We start from the raw sequence: 14,598 nt of genomic DNA, 5'->3' as shown, positions 1-14,598 counted from the left end.
GAAATGATCTGGTGATTAGTTGACTGAGGAGAACAAGTTGTTCACTGCAGTAATTAATGTGTCCTGCTGTGTAACTGTGAACAAAGACTTGCTTGCAGGATAAATGAATAAAGGAAGGTTTGACAATGTGAAATTCGAGCTAAATAAGGGGATCAAGGCGCTCCTCTGCTTTACACTGTTGGCTTTGGATTTTTGGAGTCTGCTCTGTTTATGCTTTGAAACAGTGACAGGTGTTATTTCTTTCACCCAAACACCTGAAGCCTTTGGTGTACACAGACCTGCAGCCATAACAGACCAAACAAGGCGTCTCCCAGTAGACACACTCTGAGCATGAAGGATTAGGATCAATAAATAAATGTTATGTAAGTCTCACCAGCTTGTAGTCAACAATGGCATTTCCTTATCATATCACTGCTTTCTTTGTTCATTTACTGGCTATTATCTGTTAATGTGTGCTAACTGTCCCTCGCTCGGGTCGCTCTCCTCGCTCAGTTTTCCCTCCCACACTGCTCTTTCTAAATCCTCAGGAAAGCCTTTAAGTTGATGGCATTTAAACAGCTGTCACCCTCACCTCCCTCGCTCTCCCTGTTTCCCTCCCAGGGCAAGTCACTGACGGGCAAACGACTGACGGGCCTCATGCAGTCATCCTGACAAGGCCTGGATCAAGAGTAGGAGGAACCATACCCAGAAGAGCTGCTTACACCTGGGGCGCAGGCGGAAAAGGACCCTGGGGTGTTCGGGTGTGGCTGCGGTAGGCGGGTGAGGGCGTCAAACGGAGCCCAGACTGCTGGACCGGACCGCCACCACGTTTGAAAACTCCCCTCAGATTAGTTCAAGAGGACCGACAGCATGCAATAAGTCACCAGACCTGACACCAGGACAGTGCTGTCGCAGTGTAGACGATAAACAATTCTTCTCTTCTTAGGAGGTTTCTACTCAAAAGCCTGCACCTTAGCGGGCCCTGTTGTTTCTCTCTATCTATCTACACTCATGTTAATACGGTAGCTGAAGAGGCTCTCACTTTACTTTCAGTGATATAAACATGGAATGCTCGAATGCCTAGACTGATGTCAAAAAGAGACTTAAATTACTGCTGTAGCTAGCTGTTTTATGTCACATCGTTTACTAGGATGATATAAGGGAAAAGGAGGGCTTTACAGTAAACATCTGCACTCTCCAACTGAACTTCTGCTCACTCTTCACATGGAAGGCAAGTCTGCTCGCTTTGTCGGTGAACCAGGTGGAGAAGTGCACCAACTTCTTAGTAAATGAGCTTTTTGATCAATCTACTCACACGGGGTGACACAAGATTAACAACCTCTGGGTGTCCAGTGTTGGTGTAGTTTGTTTCAATGTGTGTTCACACTTCATATAATAATCATATAAACTAATGTATGTTTTTATGCTTATTACAGACTGATTAAACCTACAGATGAAAGCTTGTATATTTTCACCTGTAAGCACCTTGAGCCACCTCGACCTGCTCTGGTACAGTAGATCTTTCCTGGAACACAGGTAAAAAAAAATGTTTTTTTGTAACTATATTGTTTTCAATCACGCTGAAAAGATGAACAGTGCCATCAGTACAAACTGTAGAAGTCATCACCAGAAAATCGAAACAAGCGTCACTGCATTTCTTAGATTATCTCACATGCTGTAAGAAAAAACACAATTACCACTGCCTCTGTAAGCACATTGTCTATTTATAGCAAAGCATTTCTCAAAGCCTTGTAAAAAAAAAAAAAAAAAAAGTGCACCAGACAGACGTGTGATCTTGTCACTAAAAGGTACGGACAGGTTGATAATTTTACCAAAAACGGGTGTTTTACTTTAAAGCGAGTTGATGTAACATTAGGTTTTCTTCTATCTTCTAAACATTCCACTTCAGGCAGCCACAATGAGGTTTAGTGGGCTGACCTAACCATTCTTCACCTTTATGTAAAGAGGACTATGATAATAAAAGAGGAATGCACAATAAAGAGAGGGACTTGGCCCATTATTTCATTTGTGTCCATTTAATTTCTCCAGGAGCTGCAAAGAAATTCACCTTTTACATCACACCAAATGGATAAATGTCATGTTTCCTGGGGTAATGGGACCAAACACCAGCTGCACTTTGAATGCAGTTCCAACAATCAGGTACAGCTTTGCTCTTTGTAGTCACATACTGCCCTCTAGTGCATTTGGAATGAAAATGCTGGTAAATGTCTCGAGAACGACCTTCTTGTGTTAATTATTAAAGATTATACAGAAGAAAAGTCAAACTAAAGCAGGATAACAGTTATATATAATAATCAAATGAATACTGGTAACTAATATCTATCAATCTAAGTCACCCAGATCCCAAAAATTAATTGAATGAAGTCCAGTGTGGTCAACTTCAGTTACTGATGCTGTGAACATCAACTGGAAACTCTTTTAGGGACTCCAGCAGTGGACAGTTGTAATCTGATTATTCAGTCTCTCTGTCATGGTGGTTGAGCTGATAGAAGCTGTCGCAGCAGCACCACCACCTAGTGGAACTGTGAGGCGTCTGTTCAGTCTTTATCTTAGCAATTATAAATCGTATCATATTAATCTTATCATGCAAATATCAATATTTATTCCAAATTGTCATACAAGTCTATCCTTATGGTTCAGTTTGGGATCTCTGCAGTTTAAAAAAAGGACAGGACAATCTGTGTGATGCTATCAAGAATATATTTCAGAAACAGCTGCTTATGTATTTTCAGCCACACCATGCAGAATTAGCCATTAAGTGTCCAACAGAAACCTTGTGCCTTCAACTTGCCACCTTAACATTACTGAACAGAAATACAAGCTCCAGCTTGTGTGGAAATTTCCCATTATAATCAATCAAATCTACTGACAATAAATTGTGGAATGTTGAAGAAAGCTTGAACCTGTAGAAATTGAAATTGCTCTCATTATCAACTCACCGTCAGTGTAGCATACAGCTATTACCAGGCATAGTTTTTCCCCATCATTGGATAATTCAGTATGTTCTGCATATAATTACTTAGATAAATGAGTAATAAAATAAATACTGGAAATGTGGACCACAGCTCTTCTGGCTTTAGAGCCGCTGGATGTGTAAACCTTGATCACTGTGGAAAATAAGACCAACTTCATATATGGTTTTTCTTGACATGAAGGTGAGAAGGTAATGACTGCACAATTTCTGTGTTAACTATCTAAAAAAGGGAACAAGGTTTATGAAGGACAAATGTAGAAAAATCACACAAAGATATAGATTGAAAATGTTCACTTGTTTCCAGAGAAACTTGTGTAACAGGGATGGAAATATAAATGTATGACTCCACATACCCCTCTTCAAGAGGGACTTCACTGAAAAACAATGTTAATGTTCACATAATCACACATTTCCCAGAATAAAATTATTTAATACTGTTAGAACCTGCAACCACAGCACAGGTCTTAATACTATTATCTGCCTTCACTTGAAGACAGTAAACAAACTGTAAAACATTTTAAAACGCTGTGAGACCTCAGTTTGTAGCCATTATAGATTTATTGACCAGTCTTACACTCTACAAAAAAATACAGGGTCTCATACTGAACGTGTGTGGGGATGAATTTTATGCAGAATAATGTTTTATTGTCTTGCTCTTTGAACGTCGCACTGGGCAGTGTTGCATGTTGGTAGCTTAAAAACAGCAGCAAGATGTAGATGTTTGAAATTCAAGTAAATTTTCATTTATATAGCACCGAATCATGAGAGAAGTTATCTCAAAGCACTCTTCAAATAGAGCAGGTCTAGAGCGCACTCTTTCTAAAATAAATTCCTATGCGTCTTTGTCAGCTTGCTGTAAAATACAAAGAAATTTCAAAAATCTGCCTCATACCCACTGTAGACCCAAAGATTTAAAAACATCTTCTGACATTACTACTGCTTACTGAGCTTCCATAGGAATGCACACATTTCACCATTTGGATTGATAACAGGGAGATAGGATGGGATTATTTTTGGATAAAAATCTGCCTGTTGCAGCTTCAAAGACCAAAGATGTTGCCAAAATGCTGAACTTTATAGACCTGTGTAGCTCCTTGGAGAAGTATTAGGGAGAAACAACAAAGGAGGAGGCTGTGTGGTACCAGTTAGGCGGCTACAGCAGGACAGGAGAGAGGCTGGACTCCTTTGATCTCCAGAGCCTTGTTGAACTGCACATCCATGGTCTTAGAAGCCTTGGTGATCTTCAGGTTCCTCATACAACCTCTAAAGGAAGTGCTGGTAGAGAGAGCTGCCTGTCGAACTCCACCTGAAAGTAAGAGATACAAATGTCTTACGGCACAGTGTGTCTCTGTATGAGCAGTTATATACAAAATGTGGCTGCTCCCCTGGATAGTTTTTGCTGTGTATTTTTTTGATTTTATTACACTAACATATTACAATTCTCACATATGAATATATGTAAAATTAATTTTACGCTTGTATAAGTATTGTTTCAAGGACGTGTGTTAGAAGGAGGTCATACTGGGATATCCTCCGACGTAAATGGGGTCGTTGGTGTCGCAGGTGTTGGAGCGTGCGTTTGGACTCTCCGCTTGGCTCTGCTTGCCGTCCACCACCAGCTCCACCCTGTGGCGAAGTTTGTTGGCAGTGATGGCGTGCCACTGGCCATCGCAGAAGCCCTCTCCCTCAGGCGTGTGTTCTGCTGTGATTCGTCCGGCTCCGTTGTCAACATGGAAGAACAGCTACAGGGAGGAGAGGGAACATGGAAACGGAAAAATTGTTTATATACAGTTAATAGTTAGATGAGGAGATCGATACTACTTTTGCATCTTTCCGTTAAAACGACAGAGCCATGCTAGCTGCTTCCCTGTTCCCGCTCTATGAGCTCATCACTAGACAGGTCAGATGTTTTATACTGAGCTAACCAGCTGCTGGCTGTAGCTTCATGGTTCAAGTGACGAACATAAGTGGAATTGATCTTCTCATCTAATTCTCCACCACAAAGAAAATGTCAAACTATTCCTTCAAACGTTATTTTGTACCGTGCCCTGGACGATCTCTAGTCCGAGTCCATCGCTGGCTTGGTTACTGACGGCCAAAAGCACTCCATTGGTTTTGCTGGTTCTGAACTCTAATGCGATCGACACATCTAGACCCACTCTGTAGGAAGAGACTAGATAAAGAAGGAAAGATGCAGGGGGATTATATTCACCTTCATAACAAGATGGTTGAACCAGAACCAGATGGTTCAAATGGTAGTGATACCCACAACAGGCTGACAACGTTTCACAAATGATGTTTAGATCACACAGAAAATCGACAGCATGCAGGAGCCCTGCCAATGTGTTATCTCACCTGCTTTCAGGAAACCAGTGCCGTCAAAGAAGGTGCCCGTCTCAGTGGCAACAAAGCAGCTTCCTACCATGTGACTGGAAGTGGGTGTGGTCATGTCCAGTTTAAAGTCTTCAATGACAGCCTCAGGGCGACCTAGGAAAAGACAGGAAGAACAGTGACTCTAACTATAGTATTGACAGTATCATGTACTGTGAAAAAAGTACCATTAAAAAAACATTACCTGTAGCGGCTGCCTTAGTACTCACAGGACCTCCCACCATCTTCAGGTTACGAATGCATCCATTGATACTATAGAGAATCTAGCAACAGGGAAGGGGCAGGGCGTGGTTGTGTCAGTAAGTTCTGCATGTACATGAGTCTTTTCACACAAGTGAAAAAGGTCAAACTCAAAGTGTAACTGCAAACCATGTTGTCTGATGTCACACATTCAGGAAATGGACCACAATCCCAGCAGTGGACTAACATAGGACTAATAAGCCAGTCTTAGTTGATTGTTGCAGTAAACTGAACTACAAAAAGGAAATAAAGCATCCTATATTGAAATGCAAAAACTTGCTTCCAAAAATATTTTAATTTGCAGTGTGTGTGTGTGTGTTTGTGTTTTCTTACTGGTCCTATCCTCTTAGTAGTATAGTTTTGTGGGAATCCACCGACATAAAGCCTTCCCACCACGTCCAACAGGTCAGCCTGGTAAGAAGAGATCCTTTAAAAACTCTGACGCCTATTCCATTGCATGGTTTGTTGACAATGAACTGCACTGCACACGACTTTTATAACTGCTTTCATATGGGTATAAAAAGACAAACTGAATGTACCTTCTTCGGACTGGTCATCTGTTTACTGTATCGTCCATCAACCGAAAGAAGACCTCTCTGCTTGTGACGGCTCACACGGATCTGAGAAGAGGAGAAAGAATGAAACGAGAGTAAGATAGAGAACATAACATTTTTGGATGGATATTGAACAGAAAGACGACAAACATCAGGAGCAATAAAGAGAGAAGTACAGTCTTCTCACAATCAGCAGAGAGTATGTCATCGTGGATTTAGAGAAAGACAAATGTTGGGCTGTGCTCGACGGCGGCCCCATGGGTCAAAGCCCGGCCACCAGACACTTGCTGATGAGCTCCCCTCCCAGATCTGGCTCCGGGAGGGCGCCCCAGTCTCTCTGGTCCGGGTGAGGTGACACCTCTTAGTCCGACCCCTCCCCTGAGATCAATTTGCCTTGGCAGACCCCTCCACCAGTTCCAAGAAATTTCTGTCCTTTACACAATAAATAATAAAGACAATGTATATTTTGAAAAAAAAAGAAAAGGGTATTATATAGTGAATAAATATATTACGGACTAGGTGGAGTGTCGAGTGAGCATGTAAATGACTGACTGAAGAGCTTTACTGCCTTTGAATGGTTTTAGTTTTCTCATTACCAGTCTCATTCTTTATTTTCCTATCTACTGCGTGTGTGTGCATCTGTTGATCTGTGTGGCAAGCTGCTGGATGCAACTGCTCTCACAGGGATAAATAAAGTTGTACTGAATATTCAATTGAATTAAATTACCTTGTGCCAGTTTCCATCATTGATGGAGAAGGGAACGCAGCCAGATATGTTCCCATGACCAAGATCATAACCCAGACAGACTTGTCCATCCTTGATCTGCAGGAAGAGAGAGGTTTTAATTTACATTTTTCAAGCTCTCCTTACTAGAATAGTTATGCAGCAAGTTCTGCAGAATGAAAGATTTAATGCTTTATGGCAAATACACAAGAAAGAGGGAGCTGCTCCTTCCAATGTAAACAGAACCGCTTCCATCCGTTGCAGCAGGTTGTTGTGCATCATAGACTAACTATGAGAGCTTTGGGAAAAACAGAGGGTCAACAGAAACATATGGAATGACAGAACAGCGGATGGATACCTGTATGGAAACAAAGTCAGCATGGTTGATTCTCGCCATGTAGAGAACAAGCCCAGACTCCTCCTTCGTCCTCAGCTCAAACTCCAATATAAGCCTGAGAGACACACATACACACAAGTAAACAATGTAATGTAGACACAGTGAATCAGCTATATTTGTATTCAGCCCCATATAGCACGCAATATCATAGTAAGTGGCACAGAAGATGAATTACAGTTTTAAGTGAGTCAGACATCCATTTTGGTATTTGATCATGTTTTCCAGCGCTGACAGAGGCTCCGCATAATGAAAGATAGATTTTGATTTGGACAGCCGGCTGCCCCACTGCTTACAGAGAATGTAAATAAATGTAACAGGTCTGAGCCCCAACACAGCCAAAGTCTTTGGGCAACATGCTGTTCCCTTTTCCTCTCATCCATTAATAAAACTATTAGATCAATACAGTACCTGCAATGTAGACAAATCATAGACTTTATGAGTGAATATCTGTTTGGAACTTATTTTGTTCTTTTTGTTGCTGTCAGTTTGTGGGAGACAAAGGTTGTTTTCAGGGTTGGTCCAGTCAACATCTTCACTATTTCAACACATTCTGACTTTTTCAGTAGAAGATATTTCCCTCGATTTTGACCTGCTACACACTTGTGTTGGAAAAAAAAAAATCGTATCCTGTCCAAGCTATCACTCACTCACTCCTGTTCTGCTTTATTTATTTAGAAGTGGGCTCCGTGGTGTGGGATCTAAGCAAAAACCTAACAAGATGCACACTAACACACCCACACATGGGTCACAGTAGGTTGTACATTTACTTCAGTGCTTTTACTTTACCTGAATACTTACATGTCATGCTACTTTGTACTATCATTGCGTTTATTTCACAGCTACCACTGGTTATTTTAAATACAAAATTAAGAAAGTCTAATAAAATATGATGCGTTATAACAGATTAAACTACCCAACAGTAGAAAAAGTGCAGTAAAATGCTACTTACCCATTAATGAATGAATAATAATAATGTAATAGTATAATATGGTACTATAACACTCAGGGGCCATTTTTCAGAATTGTGAGTACTTAGTCACATTTTTTTTTGCCAATTCTTAATCGTTACTTGTTATTTTCATACTGCAGATATTTTTACCCCCCCCCTTGTCTGTGGCAGGTGCTATATGACTTGTATATCCCCTTAAAACACAAAGAAATCTGAAATATATCTCATAATCGCAGCACTGGAGGGAAGTAAAACTATTTAAAACAATACACACATATATATATATATACATATGTATAAAATAATGATTTTTCATTCTGAATATTTACCTCTCTCTCACTTTGGTGTCATCAAAGGCAAAGCTCATGTGGCTGTTCCTGGTGAGTCCGAACTGATAGGCCTTCTCGAGCGCTGTCGGGGCCACAGCTGATGCACACGAATCCTTAAGATTGGACATAACATGTCAGTTACTTTGACAGGGTTTCACCACATTGCTCCTATTGCTTCTTGTCAACAGGAACCTTAACACCAGGGCGAAGCACACGTCAATCAAACTAATAGGGTTTCTGCTTCTGATCTGCAGGGACCTGAAAGGATGGCTTGTCACAAAGGGTCATCAAATAGTCCTTTATATAAAATAGCTGAATGAAGAGTTACAAAAATAATATGAACAATATCTATGTATGCACTATACAATATACTAACATTTTAGCTGTTAAACTTTTGAAATCCTTGTTACTGAACTTCATGGGGTGCAGATTAGCATGCTGAATATTTCAGATGGTCCCAACTAGTTACAGCATATGGCATGTTAAAATTGGTTTGGCTGTGATCATCTTTCATCACTGTTTTTGATGTTCTCTATCACCTCCAATCAGTTACTGCCAAGATGGATTTTGCTGACACTATTTTCAAATCATCAAACCTTCCCTAATTTTGATTCTCATAAATCCTGCCGGTATTTTTGTTTCATCTGAACCAAACATCAGCGACGACAGTTCGATTCCTGTTTGATTTGGGCTTCATGTTCAGCAGGGTAAACAGAGTCAGGAGTTGGTCATGAATATTACTGTGCCTTTCTGTTCTGAGAGCGCAGTTCAGCCACTGACCACAAGGTGTCAGTGTTGTAATGCATGTAGACCCATCTTACTCTGACTTTTTATTCCCTTTTTTCTACAGTTTTCTAGCTTCTCTCTTCCGCTCTTCTCTGCTTTACTCCTCTACTTCTCCTCGACAGGTCTTCCTTTGTTTCTCTCACATCATGTTGTCCACCTGTCCTCCCATCTGCTACTACTTTCTTTTCCTCACTTCCTCATATTCTACCCCCTTCCCTTGTCCAACCTGGTCTCTTATCTCTAATATTAACTCCTCTTCCTTCATCATCTTCTCTCCTCTATCTCCCTTCCTACTCCCAGCAGCTCAACTTTTCATTGCTGTCCTTTACTGTCCTCTCGTTGGTACTCTGAAATCCTGCCTCCTCTCCCCCCTCGTCTTGTCCTCTTCTATCCTGTTTGTTCCTTCTTTTCTCCTTTCCTCTACTCCATTCTGCTCTACTCGTCTTCTCTCTGCCCTTTTCTTCTTCTCTTCATATTTAATCACTCGTGCTTCTCTTCTCTTCCCTTTTTCAAAGTCTTTAATTCTCCTGTCCTTTCATCTAACACTTTACTTTGTTTTCCTCTCCCCCTTTCCTTTCTTCACTCTCCTCCCGCTGCCTCCCTCTACTTTCATATCTCACTCATCTTTCAGTCTTGTTTACCTCTCGTTTTGTCTCCTCCTGTATCCCCTCACTCCTCCACCTCAGTACTTCTCTCCTCCACTCCCCTTTCGTTCACTTTCTTCCCCTGTTCTCCACCCCTAAACGTTCCTTGAGCCCCTCCTCTCACTCTTTTCGACATATTTAATTCTTTCTTTCTTTCCTCCCTCCCTACCTTCTCTTGTTCCTCTGACTCTTCACACCTTGCTGCATCTCCTGCCTTTCTTTAATCCTTTACTCCTCATCATTTCTCCTCTACTCTCTTCACTCCACTTCGTGCTCACTCCTCCTCTTCGGCCTTTTCTCCTGTCCTCTCTACCTTCACCTGAGGGAAGTTCACAGTGCTTCCCTTTTGCTTCTTTTCTCGATTCTCTTTTCCCTCCCTCCCTCTATTTTTCTCTCCTCATCTACACTCCCATCATATCCACATCGGTTACCATGTGCTCCACCTGTCCTTACTTTCTCTTCTCCTGGTTCTTACACTTATTTTTCCTTTCCTCTGATCCGATCTTTTCCTATCTCATGTCTGGGTCTTTTCCTCTCCTCCTCTTTTGAATATACAGTATCACCTATTAAGTAACAAAGCTGCTTTGCCGTACCTCCACTGTGAGTGCGAGACAAAGTTGGAGAAAGAGGGATCTGAGATGATCGAGTGTCTGTGTGTATGTGTGTCTTAATCTCCTCTCCTCTCTTGTTCTCTTTCAAGTGAAGACATTCCCCACACCGTGACCTTGCTTTGTTACAGCTGACACTCACCTCTTATCGCGCTCTGTCCTCATATCCGCTCCTCCTCCTCGACCTCCCTCTTTTTTTTTTCCTTCTTTCTCATTCTCTCCCTATCTAACAAAAGGGAGACGTCACTTGCTCAGAAGCTCTTTCCTTCCCCATCCTTTCATTCTTTTCCCGCTTCCTCTCCTCCGTCTTTCCATTAAGCCAACAAAAGGCGAATGCCGCTCTGTTCAGAAAGACTCTCCCCTCTTTCCTCCTCTTCCTCCATGGCTGCACCTTTTCACTCTACTCCTCTCTGTCTTCTGCCCTCTTTCATTCGCCTCTGCTTCTCTCCCTTTCTCTCATCCCCCCTGCGTCTTTCCATTAAGCTAACAATAGGAAGACCGTCTTCCATTCAGAGTGGCTAGTCTTTGGTTGGAGGTCACACCAATAGAATCTAAAGTCATTTAGTTGGGATTTTGTATAAGTGTGTGTGAGTATAAGTGAAGATGAGCGTGTGTGTGTGCGTACGTGTGTCATTACAGTTTCCATCACTCTTGAGAGCTAAGTCGTCCACGCTCTGCTTATTGTATTGTAGGTTTCAGAGAAGCTCCTCTTTTGGCCTCTGGTGGTAATTAGCTTTAGCCACAAATGTTTGACTGCTCGCCTCATAACCCATTTAAGGACTTGTACCTTAAGCATATGTCATTGGTCACTACGTTGCGTAATAGTGTTTCAAATGTAGGTCTTGAATTGAAACTATAAAAGCTTAAGGCAACTGCATCAAGATCCAAAAGAGGCAGAGCTCTACTGAGTTACTGTTACAGTTTAAAGGGCCGAGCATGTCAAATTTAAATACTTACCTGAGAAGATACAGCTGTGTGAGTCAGTAACTGGCTGACCTGTCACAACAGTGTATCAGAGTACCAAAGTAGTAGCGTTCTGCCTTCTTGTTATAAGTAATGCCATGAGCTTTTGTGTGAAGCACTTAACCCTCAGCTGCTCAACCAGAGCAGCAACTGTAAAAGTGTAAAGTATTTTACTCAGTTTTAGCGTCTTTCAGCTCATGGCCTGCAACGCTACTGTTTTGGTTCATTCTCACCTCTCTCACCAGCAGACAGCTCATTTTAATGAAAAAGGCTTTAGAAAAAACCACTGTACCCTTCCTGTCCAGCACCAAATGGCAGACAGAGTTAGTGGCTAACTGGTGAATACAGAAGAGCGTTTAGTTGCTGAAGAGCACACATTTCCTTCAGGAGTTGGTGGAGATCAAAACAATGTTTTATGGAGAGCGAATACATTTGCCAGAAAAATGGCCCCAAATGAATATCAATGTGGGTTATTATCTGTAGCTGCAACAACTAAGATGCCTCCATTATGTCTGTGTTGTTTACATACAGATAAAGGAAGAGAACTCAAGTTTGAGGTGACATGAATCAATAATCATCCATGGAGTTTGACTGTGTATCAAAATTATAATAAAATGTGTGTGTGTGTGTGTGTGCGTTTGTGTACCGAGTCGGCGATGGCGTCCTGTTTAGCAGTGGTTGGGGCTGCAGCAGCAGTAGGTGCGGCAGCAGGTGGTGCAGGGGGCGTGGCCTCCTGCAGGTCAGCATTCAGGAAATGGGAAGGAAGTGGATTAGTTGCAGGCACAGAGCCAGAATGGCGACAGTTTATGACAAGCACACAGCCCCTCCCATCAGCTACAGGCAAGCAATGAGCTCAAGACGATGAAAGGTCAAAGAGGGTACGAAGTAATGAAGAGACTTTTAGACTCTGGCTTCCCTTTTTACCATCAATTGAAGGATAATTACTATAATCACACTGAACAAGTTGACAAACGTGGTTCTCTCCCCTTCATAGACTGACTATGATAGATTTTGTTACCTCTAGAGAATAATAAGTCACAGCCTGTTTCTAGTTTTTTAAATCAAAAATTCATGTATTGAAGCTGGGAATCTACCCGATGTTATACTTTGTTAATGTTGAATTTCTGAGTGACTGATGGAATTTAGAGAGCCAGGATTTAGAAGGGTAATTAGAGGCAGGTGTCATGATATCATCAATCAGAACAGAGAGTATAAACGTAAACCATTACACTGTTAAAAAAATGAAGTCTCAAGTCTGAATCAGATTTTTCTGAGGTCCACTGAAGCCAGTGAAACACTCCTTCTAGAGCCTCTTCAATCTCTAAATTGATGCTCACAAGTTTTGAAGAATCAGAAGTGCAGAATATGTTGTGACAGAAAAGAGGGAGATAAAGAGGCCTCTTTATTCAAGCACATCCTGAGTCTGTTGTTTACTGTCAGCTGTGATTCAATTTGTGATTACTTCTTCATTCTAACAATATCCTTTTGCTGTTGATGAAAAATGCATGTCACAACCTGTGTGCAGAGCTCTGTCACATAGAACAGTGCCACAACTCTTTCAAAAAACCATGTGCAAATAGTGGAAAAGTGTGCCCTACAGCAGTGGCTCCCACAGGCCCTGTGGGTGCCTCAACCATGGGCCCCAGGTACCACAGAATTTATTTTCATTTGTACCATACATTTTCAATTACATTTTTATCATTTTTATCAATTAATTTTAACCACATTTCATATAACATTTTCAAGGAAAAGACAAAAGTAGATATCTAATTCGAACAGTTTACAGTTGCCAGTTGTCATAGTAACGCAACACACTATCCAGCACTCAAGTTTTTGTGTGGAGGGGTTGCATGGAAAAATAAAGATTATAAAGGGGTGCCATAGTTTAAAAACATCTGGGAACCACTGCTCCATAGTTATAAAACTGGCACAACAAAAAAGCTGATATTACCCAGCATGAGCATGTGACATGACATGCTCCAATGTATATTTATATGTGCTGCCTAATTAGTGTATCGACTTAAATATAAACATGAATAAATAAATAATTTTTGTATGTTGTTGAAAATAAAAGGAGTTTGAATTGTATAAAAGCTACCCAAGTGACTTAGGATAGCATCAGAATAACCCAGTATCATGTTTCAGCCTTTTATAAAGATCAAAGAACGACACACTATACACAAAAACACACTGTGGGACAGACACTAACCCAAAAGGGACTTTGGTTATCTATAAACTGCAAACTGCAGTGTGACAAACAAAACATAAATTATAAAGATAATTACCAAGTGCAGGGTCTGAAATATGGCAAACAGCCTAATTTCAATTTCAGTTAAAATGTAGATGGGGACTTTAAGAACTATGGCTTCACACAGCCTGGAGTCTATATCACAACGCAGATGAACTTGCAGCCCATAAAGCAAAAAAACCACAGAGTTATAGCTAAGCATAGCTTGGCAATAATTCTGTATAGCTCTTTGGCTCTGAGCTTCATGATCAATGTCCTTTTAAAGATGTAGTTTAGCAGGTAACTGGGTAACTGATAACCTATGACTGCTGTAAGACCTATAATATATTAAACCTATGAAATATATCTTGCCTATCCCAAGACTAAAGAGTATGAGATGAATGACTCACTGCCTGCCAGCCTCTTAGCATAGAGGCTAAATGTTAGCTGAGTGTTTTGGCTCCTGTGGGCTCATAAAGCATAAATGGCATGCACAGTTAGCCTAGCGTAGCGCAGTGGCGCCGCACTGTATGACAAGCTGCCAGAGGTGGAGTTTAGTAGCTCAAGGCTAAAAGGACTATAAAGAAGAGTTAATGGGCTGTTCAACTGCTGGGTGATGAAACGCTAAGCTAACACGGTGAGGCCATGGCTGCATTTCATCAGAGAGAAATAGGTGTGTGTTTGTGTGTGCATGAGTGAGTAAGAGAGAAAAGAATAATATGAAGGAATAGGACATGTGAACACTAATGTAACTGTGTGTACATATTGGTATGACCTTCTTTTTTTACTGTGATGTATCTTTATATATGTGT

General features: G+C 41.2%; 2 protein-coding genes across 8 annotated transcripts in view; one reads left to right on the top strand and one right to left on the bottom strand.

Annotated features, from left to right (window-relative positions):
* Positions 1-2,545, top strand: part of rgs6 (regulator of G protein signaling 6) — an 82,616-nt gene extending 80,071 nt beyond the window's left edge. For both annotated transcript variants that reach the window (XM_056404740.1, XM_056404741.1), the window contains exon 18: positions 601-2,545. In XM_056404740.1, the coding sequence (XP_056260715.1) occupies positions 601-651 (51 nt within the window). In that variant the 3' untranslated portion in view covers positions 652-2,545. The remainder of the gene's footprint in view (positions 1-600) is intronic.
* A 136-nt stretch (positions 2,546-2,681) lies between these two features.
* Positions 2,682-14,598, bottom strand: part of lama2 (laminin, alpha 2) — a 181,029-nt gene continuing 169,112 nt past the window's right edge. For 5 of the 6 annotated variants that reach the window (XM_056404734.1, XM_056404735.1, XM_056404737.1 and 2 more), the window contains 11 exons: positions 12,206-12,292; positions 8,559-8,671; positions 7,242-7,335; positions 6,887-6,982; positions 6,145-6,225; positions 5,939-6,016; positions 5,550-5,628; positions 5,330-5,461; positions 5,017-5,147; positions 4,497-4,716; positions 2,682-4,280 (listed from right to left, as the gene is read on the bottom strand). In XM_056404734.1, the coding sequence (XP_056260709.1) occupies positions 4,120-4,280; positions 4,497-4,716; positions 5,017-5,147; positions 5,330-5,461; positions 5,550-5,628; positions 5,939-6,016; positions 6,145-6,225; positions 6,887-6,982; positions 7,242-7,335; positions 8,559-8,671; positions 12,206-12,292 (1,272 nt within the window). In that variant the 3' untranslated portion in view covers positions 2,682-4,119. The remainder of the gene's footprint in view (positions 4,281-4,496; positions 4,717-5,016; positions 5,148-5,329; positions 5,462-5,549; positions 5,629-5,938; positions 6,017-6,144; positions 6,226-6,886; positions 6,983-7,241; positions 7,336-8,558; positions 8,672-12,205; positions 12,293-14,598) is intronic. The other variant, XM_056404736.1, reaches the window with a different exon arrangement.

The sequence above is a fragment of the Seriola aureovittata genome, chromosome 19, assembly GCF_021018895.1.
Source record: "Seriola aureovittata isolate HTS-2021-v1 ecotype China chromosome 19, ASM2101889v1, whole genome shotgun sequence".
Lineage (NCBI taxonomy): Eukaryota > Metazoa > Chordata > Actinopteri > Carangiformes > Carangidae > Seriola > Seriola aureovittata.
Note: the sequence above shows the minus strand (reverse complement) of the source record. Positions and strands in the feature narration are given on the sequence as shown.